Here is a 13,294-nt window from a genome sequence, read left to right on the forward strand (position 1 = left end):
TACAGTAAATAGTTACTCTTGGTTCTCTGCTTCCAGCTCTGGTTTCTCTGGAAACCATCCCCTGTCCATACACGTTACTGTGCAAGTTTGCTCTCCCTCCCCTCCCTTGGGGTGAGTCACAAAAACACTCGTCATGCTGATGGAGTCAGATGGGCTTTTTAAAAGCCTCTGTTTCTCCTGCACAGCAGATAACAGAATTCTCTTTCTGCCATGATAAAATCAAGCCTGAGCTGGATACTGGCACTTGCTCAGGGCAGAAACCACTGATAAACTGTGTTATTGGCTGCTTTTAACACTTGCATTTGAAATCTTACTGAAACCTCCAAGTTATTCCAACTACAACCTTCTGAAACATGATTTTCCTGAGAAATCCATAAAGAAACCTTAACTGGCACAGAACTACAGATGTCACACACTATTAACTAAATTGGAAATTATTAAAGTGGGAAAGGGATAGTCTGCATTCCGTCCATCTTTATTTTAGTGTATGTTTCTTAATGTACTCCTGTTTCAGCAGATCCACTTCCAAACTGTGAGCAAACACCATTTCCCTTCTTCCTTCTGGAAAACACTTCAAAGCTTTCAGGAGTTCTTACTTTTCTTTTTTATTTTCTCCTTTCTATATTACCCATACATGAATATGCAGATTTTTTTTTCTTAGTGCCTCTGAATGTTCCTTGTTAGTCCAAGTTAAAAAAGCCATTCCTTCCAGCTGCTTAACTTCTCTATTGCTCCTTCCTGAACTTTATTCATATTCATCTGTTAATAATAGTCCACACTATTCATATCTTTCTGTTAATACTGTCAGCAGGATGAGGCACCCCAGGTACCAAGCCCACAGGCTTTATTTGCTCCATCACCAAACGTTCTCAAACACCCACCTCAAAAACCATTGCAGCTCTTTCGTGTCACAACTTGCAAAGCCCCAGTTTTCTGAGTTAACCTAATTTTGTTATTTTCTGCAATTTTATTATTGGTTTCTGCTCACGGTACCATTCATTCTTTACTCAATGTAGTGGCAATTAGTGCTAACCTGAGCATGGCACAAGAATTAGGGGAATAGGGAGCACCTTCATTCCCCAACCCAGCCCCTCCTCACTCACCTCCCTGCAGACAGCAGCGATCTGTGCTTCATCCATGCACGTCTCTGTGACCACATCTGTGAGAGAGCCCCCAGCCAGATACTCCATCACCACAAACAATTCATCCCCAACGAGGTAACTACAAGGAGAAAAACAAAAGCATGTCCCTGTTCCATGTGACAGTACAGAAAGCCTCATCTGCTTCCAAGACCCTCAGGTAGAGGAAGAGCAGGTCTGTGCAAGGGGTAAACCTTGGGATGAGGAATCAGCCACCTGGCTGCATTTACCTGTCCAGGAAGTTGACTATGTTGGGATTCTTTAGCTCCTTCATTACCAAGATCTCATTAATTATCAGCTCCTTCTTGGGCTGTTTCTGCAAATTGATCTGTTTAATAGCCACCTGAATAGGGCAAAATAAAACAGCAATGTCAAACCTCAGTGCCCAAACCTTTCAGTCACTCCTAACACAGTGAAAAGGCAGAAGGAATCCTGTAACAGGATTAAAGGAGGTTAGAACAGTTTGTGGCTGGCAAGCTGTTTATCAGCATACAACTTAAAAGAATTCAGCTTAATCAGCACACAACTTTCACCCATGGCCAACATCATCCTCTTGCAGCTGACAGAATCCACAAAGAGTAAGAGAGGCCAAACCAGACAGCAAAGGGCATTCAGGAGATAGAAAGATATTCACTCAATTCCTTATCAACAGGCCTGAAAGCAGAAGACAATCCCGTAGCAACTCAGAGAGAAAAACTGAGCCTTCCAATGCAAGGTGAGGCAATTTGTTGTTCTTTATTCTGACCATACTGGTGTTTGAGTATAAAGAATGCTGGGAGGCAGAAGGAATTCCTCTCAAAGCCATTAACTTAATGAACTATCCAAGAGAGAAAAGGGAAGATAAAGGCCCACCTCACACAGGAAATAAGCTAACAAGGACAAGTACTACAGAGTTTATGGAGAAGAATCATTCCAGCTCTGTTAACTCCAATACTCTGAGGAGGCTGTTTGGAGTTCTGCGAGACAACCTGGATTAACTCCAAAACCAAACACAAGAACCAACACAATCCTGTAGAAATGATTGTTATTATCTTGCCAAGGACATTAATGGAAGAAATTCTCATCATTCTGCAGCACAGAGTGACAAAATAACTGTGACTGGAGGTGGAACAGGTTGCTGAGGGTTTTGTGGGAGTCTGGAATGGACACCTCAATGAGCAGATATTCCACAATCCCTCTTGAGCTCCTGTGCCATGCCCAATCATCCTGTCTGAGAGGGAAAAAAATTCTAATATCTAACTCTAATTTCCCTTATGGCAGTTTTTGTCTGTTCCCTCCTGTCCTGTGCCTTTGTAGCTCTAATAGGAGTGTTCCTCTTACTGATGAACAAACCTAACTCTGTCCTTGGGCATTAAGCAGAGGAAACCCGAGCACAAAGGCTGCAAACCATCAACTGCCTGGCGAAGTGCAGAGCAGGACAAAGAAAGGCCCTGGACCCCAAAATTCACTCTTCAATCAGCAAGAGGACATGAAATACTGCAGTGTGTAGAGAGCAAACTAAGAGACCCTGAGATGATGGCAAGGCTCATGTTAAATCAAGATGTACTGCTCCACTGCAGGACTACAGAATGTGGCTACTGCTGAAAGGGCATTTACTTATCAGTGACCTAAAGAATGCCTACTTGTGGACATTTAGAGGAAAATTTAGGAAAGAACATAAATAAAAATATTAGAAGAAAATTAAGGAAATCTGAAGTTAAACAGAGACAATTCCTAGAATCTAAGCTCCAGGAGTCCTCTGGTTGTCTCCAAGATATGGCCACTGGATGACAAACATGCAGAGTACTGCTGATGCCACCAATTTCACTGGAAAAGCCAAGAGATACAAGAAAAGAGTGGAATATGGAGAAGGCATTCTGACTGCACCAGGGCACCACATGAGACATGCTTCCCTAGAGGCAGACCCAGCCAAGTGTGCAAAGACTAAACAAAATTTTATTTCTGAAAACATAAGACAGCAATGCCTGCAATTCTTGAAGGATAAACTATTTTCCAAACTCACTTCTGGAACACCTCACTCCCTCTGCTTTTCACAGGAAAGACAAATCTCTGTTTTTAGCTTTCATCATCTGATTACTATAGAACAAGGCATACTCCTACAACTGACTATGACAAACAGATCTGAGAGGTGATAGCAGTGATGGGAGCCACTGAAGGAAATCACTCAAACTATTCTGGCCACCTAAAGAAGAACATTTAAACAAAAAATGAACACAAGAATCTTACCTCCTGCCCTGTTGCCACATCAATAGCTGTGAAAACTGTACCTGAAGCCCTGTGAAGAGGAAAAAAAAATGTTACAGCAAGTTGCATCTCCCTGTGTAACAAACACACGTGAACAGCCAAGTCACATAACACAAAATTGTTTCAGTTTTCAATTCAAAATTTCCACCACTGTGTGATGCCTTCACTGTTTATTTACTTTACTGTTTGCTGCCCAGAGAAGTCATGGCTGCCTCATCCCTGGAAGTGTTCAAGGCCAGGCTGGACAGGGTTTGGAGCAAACTGGGATGGTGGAAGGTGTCCCTGGCCATGGCAGGGACTGGGACTTTTAGGAAGGCTCTGAGGTCCTTTCTCACCCTATTTAGGATGGGATTCTGTGATTTATCACTGCTGAATGCAGCCAACATCTCTGCCTGCACAGTAAGTGGTGTGAGGCAGAGAACAGCACCCTGCTGCTGACACTGGCCCACTGGGAATAAAAGTTGGGGTCAATACTTACCCTTGCCCAATTTTTTCATATCTGGTGTATTTTTTCTTGGGATCTCCTATGCTTACAATAGTGCCTGGAAAAAAAAAAAAAAAAAAAAAAAGAAAACAATCAAAAAGTCAGTCCAATCCCACTACCCTCAACAGCAGGGCTGGCCTGGCCAAGACAGGCCCAAGAGTGGGTCAGCTCAAGTAGCAAAGCTGGTGCACCAACAGCCAAAGCTACAGAGAAACATTAACACAGTGAAAAATCATCATCAAGATGGTTAATGGAACAAGCAACAGCAGAAAGTATTTTGTGTTACTATGGTTTGATTGAAGCTGAGTTGTGACACTGATGTGCATGTTGGATACAAACCTAAATCTGTTCCAGCATTCCAAACCACCCGAGCCAGCACAGCGCTCTCAGCTGCTGCTGGACACAAAGCTACCCAAGCCCTGCACACAAAGCCAAGTGAGGGCAAAACTGTCACATTCCTCCCCCAGCCCTACTGTTGATCTGAAACGAAGGCACCTACGTAGTTTTTCCATGATGTCCTCATCTGACATCTTGGTTTTCTTCTTCTGCTTATCCCCAGCTTTGGAGGCGCTGTCGGCACAGGAGTCACCGGCCGGGGCAGGGATGGGGTCAATGACAGAGCGGGTGTAAATCTGTGAGGGAGAACAGAGACCTCAGCACTGCTCTGCCATCTGCTGAAACCCACCACAGCTCTGCAAAGATCCCCAAGCATCACTTTATAACAGGAATGAGGCAGAAATTAGACCTGACACGCATTAAAGCTCCATAAAAACAAGATGCTGGCAACATTACTGACCTCTGAAAGAGATGCAGGCACCTCCTGAACAGAGAGGATGCTAGGAGATTCCACAGTGGGTTTCTCAGGTTTTTTATCTGCTTATTCTTTATAACCCATACTAGTTAACAGAGCAGAAACCACTATTTAATAGTGAGATCAACTTCTAAGATCTAAAGGAAATACATGCTTGATTGCCCTGAAAAGAAGGATGAGATTCTCAAGTATTTTCCAGTTGTCCCCTATTTAAGGGGTTGTTTAAGAGATTTAATTTCTTGGAGCTTAATTTAATTCTCTCCTGAGCTGTTCACAAATATACACAGCTACTCCAGAAACATCCAGCTGTGGACCTCTCACCTTTTATATGTCTAAATCCCAAGAGCAGAAAATTATAAAGCAATATCCCTAAACAAATAAATGTAATTCACATTTGCACTGCTGGAAAAAGTGGGCAAGAGAGAGGCAAAATGTACAGCTCCCACAGCCAAAAGAAGGAGCTGGAGTAGGTGGGATCCCTGGGACACCATTACCAAGGTGTGTAGATGAGGGTTACCCTAAAACTTAATGAACAACTTCTCCAGCATTTCACTGTTCCTGCAGTACTGATGACTGTGAGTGAAATAAGCTTTCTAATCTAAAATCTGCACTGGATGGGGTTCAGGTGGTGTACTTGGAGGGGCTCCCACACTGCAACCCCATCAGACACAAGAAAGCAAATGAATTACACCTGTATCACCCTGCTGTGCAAAGTTACAGTAACAGCCTACAGGTTTTATTTAGGAATAAGAATCCTCCTTCTCCTCACAAGGATAAGAGTAACTGGGTATCTTCAACACAAGCTGACAAATAAATCTATGAATTTCAATTATCTGAGAGGTCTTTTCCAACATAAATGATCCTATGATTCTATTAACTACAGGAACTTCTAATCCAATTGATATTTAGAAATTAGGTATTTTCTTAGCTAATTCAAAAACCAGAACTTTTCTCTAAAAACTTACAGCAGTTTATCACCCAAATAAAGCACTTCCCTAAAAAGCAGAAGTTCTGCAATGCTGAGAGATGCAGGTCTGTCAGTTTTACAGCTGCTCACCGATTTTGTGTGATCTGGCCGAGGAGCAATCACTGGGGGAGGAGCCTCTTCATCATCCTCATCATCATCTGCCACAGCTGTTGATGGTTCTGAACCTTTGGCATTGGTCTACATTTTTACCAAAGTTAAAAAAAACCACATAAACAAATTGACTCTCCCATGGTATTAAAGTTTTCATGTTTTTTTTCTTCACAATAAGAGGTAATAATTCTTACCCATGTCAAAAGAAAATAGCTTAAATAACTCAGTCTATCCTTTAGTTATTACATTTTATTATGAAACTCAAACACTGTTGCTGCAGTGAAATGTGACTGACCACCCAAATTTATGTTTCTATTCCACAAAAAAAAGAAAAAAAAAATCCTGATTTTTATACTTTTAATCTTTACACAGTTTAATACTGCAAGATTCAGGATATAACAAGTCCAGAAGCCCTGAACTTGTATGCACCACAGAATATCCAAATAATAGTAAACATACTCACCGTTGGTGTTCCTGAAGGGAAACCATCTTTTTCTAAACAGGACAAATAGCAAAATAAATAAAATCATCAGAAAAAAAGTAACAAAAAGCGAACTTTGTCAAGCACAGGGTAAGAATATTACAAAGCCTTATTATTAAGCTACTTTCAGAAAGAATTTGGGAGAAAAGTAGATAAAACTGCACTTTGTGGGACAGCCTCTCTCTCAGCCTCCCAACACAGGTCCACATGTAGGAGTCACAAATTATTCTGCATCACTGATGTCACCAGCTGGTGACATCAAGTTCAGAGACAGCTGTGAGGAGCAAGGCCTCCAGCACAAAACCAGCTCATCCCAGTCCCAGAGCCCCAGCTTGATAAACACAGTCCATTCAAGCTCATTTTGGCTGCTGTTCTGAATGATCCAGTTCCTTTTCTTCCCCTCTCCACTTAAAACAGGAAATTAACTGGACAACGCCAGTTTCCAGTCAGTTGTAAATCAATCTTTGTACATTTGTGCCTCATTGAAACGCACCTTGATTTTAGCACTTGAACCTGATTTATCATTCTGACAGAGAGGAAGACTGTGCTCCAAATACCCAACTCCAATGTCTTGCACACTTGGCTCTCACCTGGAGCAGAAAAACTCAGATATTTCTGTTTTGCTGTGTCTTTTGAGTCGTAGAATTTCAGCACATCTAGTACCGCCTGGGGGTTTTTCTTCTGTTCTAGCTTGGTGATATTTGAGGTCTGAAGTAACCGAGCCCATTGTTCTGGCATTCCCTGAAAAAACAGGGGATTTTAAGGATCCTTTCTGTATTTTAAAGGTTTTTAAAAATCAAAACAAATTTCTTCCATCTATAAAAACATAACATGCACAGCCTCAAGCACACAAGAGTGGGATGGGGAGCCAAAGGTGAAAACAAAGATCAGAGGACACAACTCCTCCAGGTATGCTGGGCCAGACATGAGGAGTGGGAACACAGAAACACTCAACAGATCCAGTGTTACCCACTGAAGAGGGTTTGTCAGGGAGGGCTCTCCCAGGTGACACAAAGCATCAGATGTGACACTGGCACTGCAGAAGCACTAAGAGATCACAGTGTGCTGTAAAAACACACAGGAAAAATAGTTCTTTGGTAGAAACTAAGACTAACTCGCACTTTATTTGAAAACTCTGCCTTGGCTTCACTGCAGCACTGACCCGTGGTGTTTCCTGAGCTGCTCCAAGGCAGGAATACTCACAGTGAACTCTCCAGTAACAGCATCAAAGCCCACATGGATAGTATGTTCAAAATCTGACGGCGGGGAGATTTCTGGCCTTTCCTTTTCCTTCTTCTTGCCTCCTGAAAAAGACATTCAAAGATCTCAATGTTAGAAAGTTCTTCCTTGTGAGGGTGGTTAGGCCTGGCACAGGTTGCCCAGGGAAGCCGTGGCTGCCTCAACCCTGGAAATGTCCAAGACCAGGCTGGACAGGGCTTGGAGCAACCTGGGATAACGGAAGGTGTCCCTGCCCATGGCAGGGAGTGGGACTGGATGGGCTCTAAGGTCCCTTCCAACACAAACCATGCTGGGATTCTGTGATTCCAAGAACCTTGTTCCATTCAAATAATTTATACTATGGCAGCCAGAAAAAAAGAGATTAAGAGCACCAGAGTGCTCTGTTGAGCACATGAAATCTAAACATATTAAATGTTTACAATGCAAAAAAGGGCATTTTAATATAGATTAAGAACTGCAATAAAGACAACTTCAGTTCAACCTCAAGTTCACCCTAAAGACACTTAAACTCAGTTGCCTCACTGCTTCAATTCAAGGTAATTAATGCAAACGAGGACTTCCTGTGATGAAGATAAGAGTTTATAGCCTCAGAGCAATTACCTAATTTAAATTAAAAGGTGGGGGTGAGCATAATAAGTACCAGAAGCAGGAATAAATAACTAGAAGGACCACGTGCACAATCCAACCTAGATTCAACTGAAATTTATAAGATATTTTCTAACACCTGAGGCTTCGGATTTTTGTTTGTTTGTTTTGGGGGCGGTTTGGGGCTTTTTTTATTTTTCTGCTTTGTTTTTAAATTCACCTTAAAAGCTTCAGTATGGAAAAAGCAGGTAAAGCAGCACTCTCTTCATTCCTACAGAGCAGGCAAAGATGGTGCTGCTGAGAGGCAGGAATCGGTCTGAAATCCCCTCAGGCTGGCGGGAAGGGAAGGGAAGGACGGGGAGCCAGGACAATACTCCAAACGAAAAGCCATGTGGGCTGCCTGCAGCTGAACAATGCCGTGGAAAGACACGGCTGTTATAAACAGGATATCTTTAATATGGCTGCACGGGGCAGAGCCAAAAAGCAAACGGGGCTGTCAGAGGTTTCATTAACAGAGCTTGGTCGCAGCACAGGGGAAAGTCACTGCTGTGAAAACCAAGGAAAGCTTGGTTTTCTGCCTTATTTCTTGCAGTTTTTTATGTGGAAGCGAGGGGGAATCTATACGTATAGATAAATATAAAAAGTTGTATTCCTCAGGAAGGCTCCTGTTTGGGAGCACTTGACACGCAGTGAACAGGAGCTGGTGCTCAAGCCCTTCAGCGTGAGCTGGGTAAATAAACCCACTGCTTCCAAAAATACACAGATCCCACGAGCAGGGCAAGGCAAGGAGACTAAAACCCAGTGCTCTGCCCACAGGAACAGCAGAGCAGCACTTCAAACAAACAGCCCCAGGCAGAGGCAAGCCCGGTGAGTCATGTGCTGGCAGGACATCCTCGAGCTCCCAGAACAAGGCCACGGTGAGGCCACGGGCCCTGCCTCGGGATGGAGACTGGAGACGGGAATCCCTCCTGTGCAGGGCAATGCTCCTTTCAAACTGCACATGGTGGTCTTTCTACTGACATGGGTGAGCCCCAAAGAGCAAAGTCTGTCAGGACAACATGAGAAGCTACTGCAGGTTGGTGGCAACACACCAGGAGACACTGCAGCCCTCTGAGGGTGCTGAATTTGGGTGCTGAAGGTGGCAGGTCTGGGTGACAGCTCAGCGCAGTGCTCTGTGTCTGGAGCAGGCTCTGCCTTAGCCCTTCAATCCTGTAGAAATGGGTGTTTTGCCACTGTATTATTGGTCATGGGAGCCAGAATTTGGCCCTTGGCCCTGCAGAGACAGCAGCACAATCCCCCTGTTCCCAAGAGGAGAAATCACACAGGTCCTCTGGAAGGATTTGGCGAGCAGGAGAAAGTCTCTGTCTGATTAAGAAACTGCCTCAAATACAACCAGATTCTTCCCCAAGTGAAGCCACAGGCACTCAGCAAGGTGTCAGCCTCTGTGTTTCCCATCCTCAAGCTGCCCTCGCTTCCCACCAGCCAAATTCCACACCCAAGGCAAGAAACACAGCTGTTTCCCAACAGCTGGAGGTAGCAGGCAGCTGACTCCAGATGTGCACCTGGAGCTGCTGAGCTCCAGCTGAAACCACACCAAAATGTGACCCTGAGCACATGATATGCAGGAGCTGGGTGATGCCCTCAGCACCTCCTCCAACACTTTCTGCTCAAAGACAAACATTTCTGGTTTTAGGGGACTATTTTAAAGCTTTCCAAAACCACACAGAGGTTTCTTTGACTTCAGAAGTCAAGCCAAGAAAATTCATGGCAATAAAGTACTCTAGTAAGAAGATGACTATCACTTCATTTATCCTAAACAATGGAACCAGGAGGGGAAAAAACCTTCCATGACTGGTGATTAAATAATCCCTTCAAACCCTTATGATTATTTCAGCACAGAACTAGCTCAGACTTGGGACAGAAACTGTGTAATTGCTAAACCTCTTTATCTGCAAGTCCCCCAAAGCACAAGAACCTCCCAAGAGAGGATCCAGGAGCAGATGAGGGTGGCCAGGAGAGACCTTGCAAAATCATATGGACAGAAATGTACAGACATTCCTGGATAATGGCAAGGGTTTTTTCATTTTCTGAAAAGGAAAACTGAACATTTTTGTAGTGATTTGTTAACTTACATGCTGCATGGAGACACTTTTCCCACAACAAAATTTCTATCCCAGGTTGACAGATTATTTTGCATCTAGTCCCAATGTATTTTTTAAATCTGAGCAGAAAGTTAGTACTTCTGCAAAGCTTCCCAGCAGCTGAATTTAAAGAAAAGAAGGATTTAAATGGGCATTTCTGGGGAGGGTGCGTCCCAGCCATGCTAATGAACAAAACAACTAACATCTGACTATTGTGTCAGTGCCAGAAAGACACTGTGCCCACTTCTGTTCTGCTTACATTCAACAGCCAGTTTTGCAGACTTGAGGGCCAAAATTCCTTCTTTGGATATTTATATTAGCCTTGCTGCAGGTCATGCAGTAGACAAGTTTCTTCCAAATTAAAAAAAAATACACCTTTCAAATAGTTTCTGTAAGTTGGGTAACTCAATTTCCATTTTTCCTAATATCTTGCCATGCAGGAAAGCCTGCTTTTTTTCAGGAGGATATTACTTTAATTACTTTTTAACATCTAGAAAACACAAACTGACACTCATTTCCTCTAAAATGTAGCTTTCCCAGAAGAAATTCTTTCTCCTATTTTCAGTCTGCAACACAAAGTATCAGTAGGTAGATGCTAAATAACTATGCAGATTAATTTCCCTAAATTTGGTACTTGTCAGTATCTAGAGTGGTCTGAATAATCATCAAAGGACTCCAAAACAACTTGAGATGAGCCAATACAATTTTAGATAATTCTTCAACCACCACCCCATTCCAGCAATGAACAAACCCACTATCAAAATGAAAAGAGAAGACGTCCAGGGTGAAAAAAAGGTGTCATGGAATGTCACAAAACTCTCCAGCTACACTTGCACCCACTTGCATTCATAATTAATTTGTTATTACTGCAGAGCAAGGAAAACCTTCCTTCATGTGGGGTTTCTGTTCTACTTCATTACATTCTATTTCATCCCTGTCTGTAAAAGGGCTCAAATGCTCTGATCAACCACCAGTGCAACAGCATAAAGACAAGTGCCATCCCAGCTCCTAAACCATTCTCCTTGCCTGAAGATGGACAGGTTTGATCTTTCCTTGAGATTTCCTAGCAGAACTCACTGTGACAAATCCTGGATATTTCCTTGTGGGACCAACAACAACATAGTAAAACACCCATTTCTACAGGATTGAAGGGCCAAGGCAGAACCTGCTCCAGACACAGAGCACTGCATTGAGCTGACCCAGACCTGCCACCTTCAGCACCCAAATTCAGCACCCTCAGAGGGCTGGAGTCTCTCCTGGTGTGCTGCCACCAACCTGCAGTAGCTTCTCATGTTGTCCTGACAGACTTTGCTCTTTGGGGCTCACCCATGTCAGTAGGAAGACCACCGCTGCTACTGCTGTAGCCCAGCCACAGACAGGCTATTTCACAATAAATGACCTTGTGAAATAACTATCTGTCCATCCTCCAAAAAGGGAAACACACCGATAGCAGAAAGCCAGATCTTGAGAACAGAGGGCAACCTGTCTCTCTGGGTTTGATCTCCAGGGAGAGGCACGGCTGCAGAGCTGCTCATACAGCTGAGAGAGTGTGAAAACCAGCCCTGGGGAAAACACTCAGCCAAGAGAATAATCAACCAGAGGAGCAGAATCTCTTCAAACAACCAGACCTGTGTCGGCATGACTGAACCAGTCCTGCCCAGCACAGCAGCAGCGAGGCACGGGGAGCCAAGAGCACAGAAGGCATCAAAAGCAGAAGGGTCCTCTCCACGGTGCGTATTAGAAGTAATGTTAACCAGTAGATTTTCAGGAAGCTTAGCAGATTCAGGTCAGGCTTAAGCCCCTGGGCAGTTTTACCACCTCAGATGTTAGAAGGTGTTTCTATCTATGCACTGTTTTGTTGTACATGGACACACGTCCTGGAGAGCCAGGATAAAGGGCTCCATTTCTGTACATGCACTCCCCATACAGAAAAGAGGACAAATGACACACAAATACAGTCTAGTATTCATTATAGCTTTCTTTTCCTCAAAAATAATCTTCTTTAAAGCAACCCAGGTTTATCTCCACTAGCAATCAATCCTAACAGTGCAGTTCCACAGACAAAAATACTTAACTTAGCTGAGTTTTCTTTCATGCAACTGCACCTTCACCACTATTTCTTTACTGACTTTTTTTCTCCTTAAGATGCCACATCAATGATCAACAACATGAAGTAACTTCCAAACCAGCTGGGTGCCCAGTTTGAACCAGAAATCTGCATCTATGTAACATGACCCCCAGGAATGCTAGACATCGATTAGGGCTGTTTGGAAATGCATTTCTTCAAGCTGGACTTCAAATAGGGGGTGGTTTTCCAATCTCCTACACTTGGGCAGGCTGGACTCTGACACATAAAGCACTACCAAAACTTACAAGGAGAGTAAAGGAATACAAGTAGGAGTGGAAAAAGGAGACATCTTACCTTTTTCATTGCTATAGAAGATGGAGATGATTTTATTCCTGGGTTTCCTCTCTTCTGGGACAGAGGGCAGGGGTTTAAAGCTGTTGTTGGGTGCCAAGGGGTCTTTGACCCCTGCACTGAAGATAACGCTGCTCATCCGGACTGGAGGGGCAGGGGGCTTGTCTTCCAGTTCTCCATTGTCAGACATGGCTCTCAATACCTAGGGGAAGCCCTGGAAGAGGAAAAATGGGATTTGAACACAGGATAAGAGCATGGAGTACATGAATGTACCATTCCTTCTGCCGGCAGAGGGGTGAATTCCACTCTGAGGAACGCAGACACTGACGCCTCCACCAAAGGAAGCAAATCCCTTCCTCATTCCCACTTCTGGGCCACCCATTCATTTGTGCCAGCAGCAGCATTTGTGGCATGGAGTGACAAACATTTCCAGTGATAAAAGTAATCCAGACCAAATGAACAATTCCCAGATCTGGTTCTCTGCTCACACAAAGGGCATGAGTACAACATCCTTTGGGGATAGCTCTACTCCAAAAAGCTTCATGCTCTAGTACCAAACAGCTTTAAAAGCCTTAGATGCTTTCCTTCTTGTCATTTATCAGACAAGACCTTGGGGACAAAGGAACAGCTTATGTTTGTAAGCCATAATTCAGCACACTATCCACATTAAGTT

At 43.6% G+C, this 13,294-nt stretch overlaps 2 protein-coding genes across 4 annotated transcripts in view; one reads left to right on the plus strand and one right to left on the minus strand.

Moving 5' to 3' along the window:
- CEP19 (centrosomal protein 19) overlaps window positions 1–13,294 on the plus strand; it is a gene marked incomplete at its 5' end in the record, with an annotated part of 119,861 nt that overhangs the window by 74,700 nt on the left and 31,867 nt on the right. The gene's annotated exons all lie outside the window — the stretch shown is intronic.
- PAK2 (p21 (RAC1) activated kinase 2) overlaps window positions 1–13,294 on the minus strand; it is a 41,766-nt gene that overhangs the window by 8,884 nt on the left and 19,588 nt on the right. For all 3 annotated transcript variants that reach the window (XM_083868219.1, XM_083868220.1, XM_083868218.1), the window contains exons 2-11: window positions 12,625–12,835; window positions 7,441–7,541; window positions 6,828–6,978; window positions 6,220–6,251; window positions 5,736–5,843; window positions 4,367–4,499; window positions 3,862–3,925; window positions 3,366–3,414; window positions 1,370–1,482; window positions 1,104–1,221 (exon numbers count right to left, since the gene is read on the minus strand). In XM_083868219.1, coding sequence (XP_083724345.1) covers window positions 1,104–1,221; window positions 1,370–1,482; window positions 3,366–3,414; window positions 3,862–3,925; window positions 4,367–4,499; window positions 5,736–5,843; window positions 6,220–6,251; window positions 6,828–6,978; window positions 7,441–7,541; window positions 12,625–12,811 — 1,056 coding nt within the window. In that variant the 5' untranslated portion in view covers window positions 12,812–12,835. The remainder of the gene's footprint in view (window positions 1–1,103; window positions 1,222–1,369; window positions 1,483–3,365; window positions 3,415–3,861; window positions 3,926–4,366; window positions 4,500–5,735; window positions 5,844–6,219; window positions 6,252–6,827; window positions 6,979–7,440; window positions 7,542–12,624; window positions 12,836–13,294) is intronic.

Source organism: Zosterops lateralis (assembly GCF_965231275.1).
Source record: "Zosterops lateralis genome assembly, chromosome: 10".
NCBI classification, from domain to species: Eukaryota; Metazoa; Chordata; class Aves; order Passeriformes; family Zosteropidae; genus Zosterops; species Zosterops lateralis.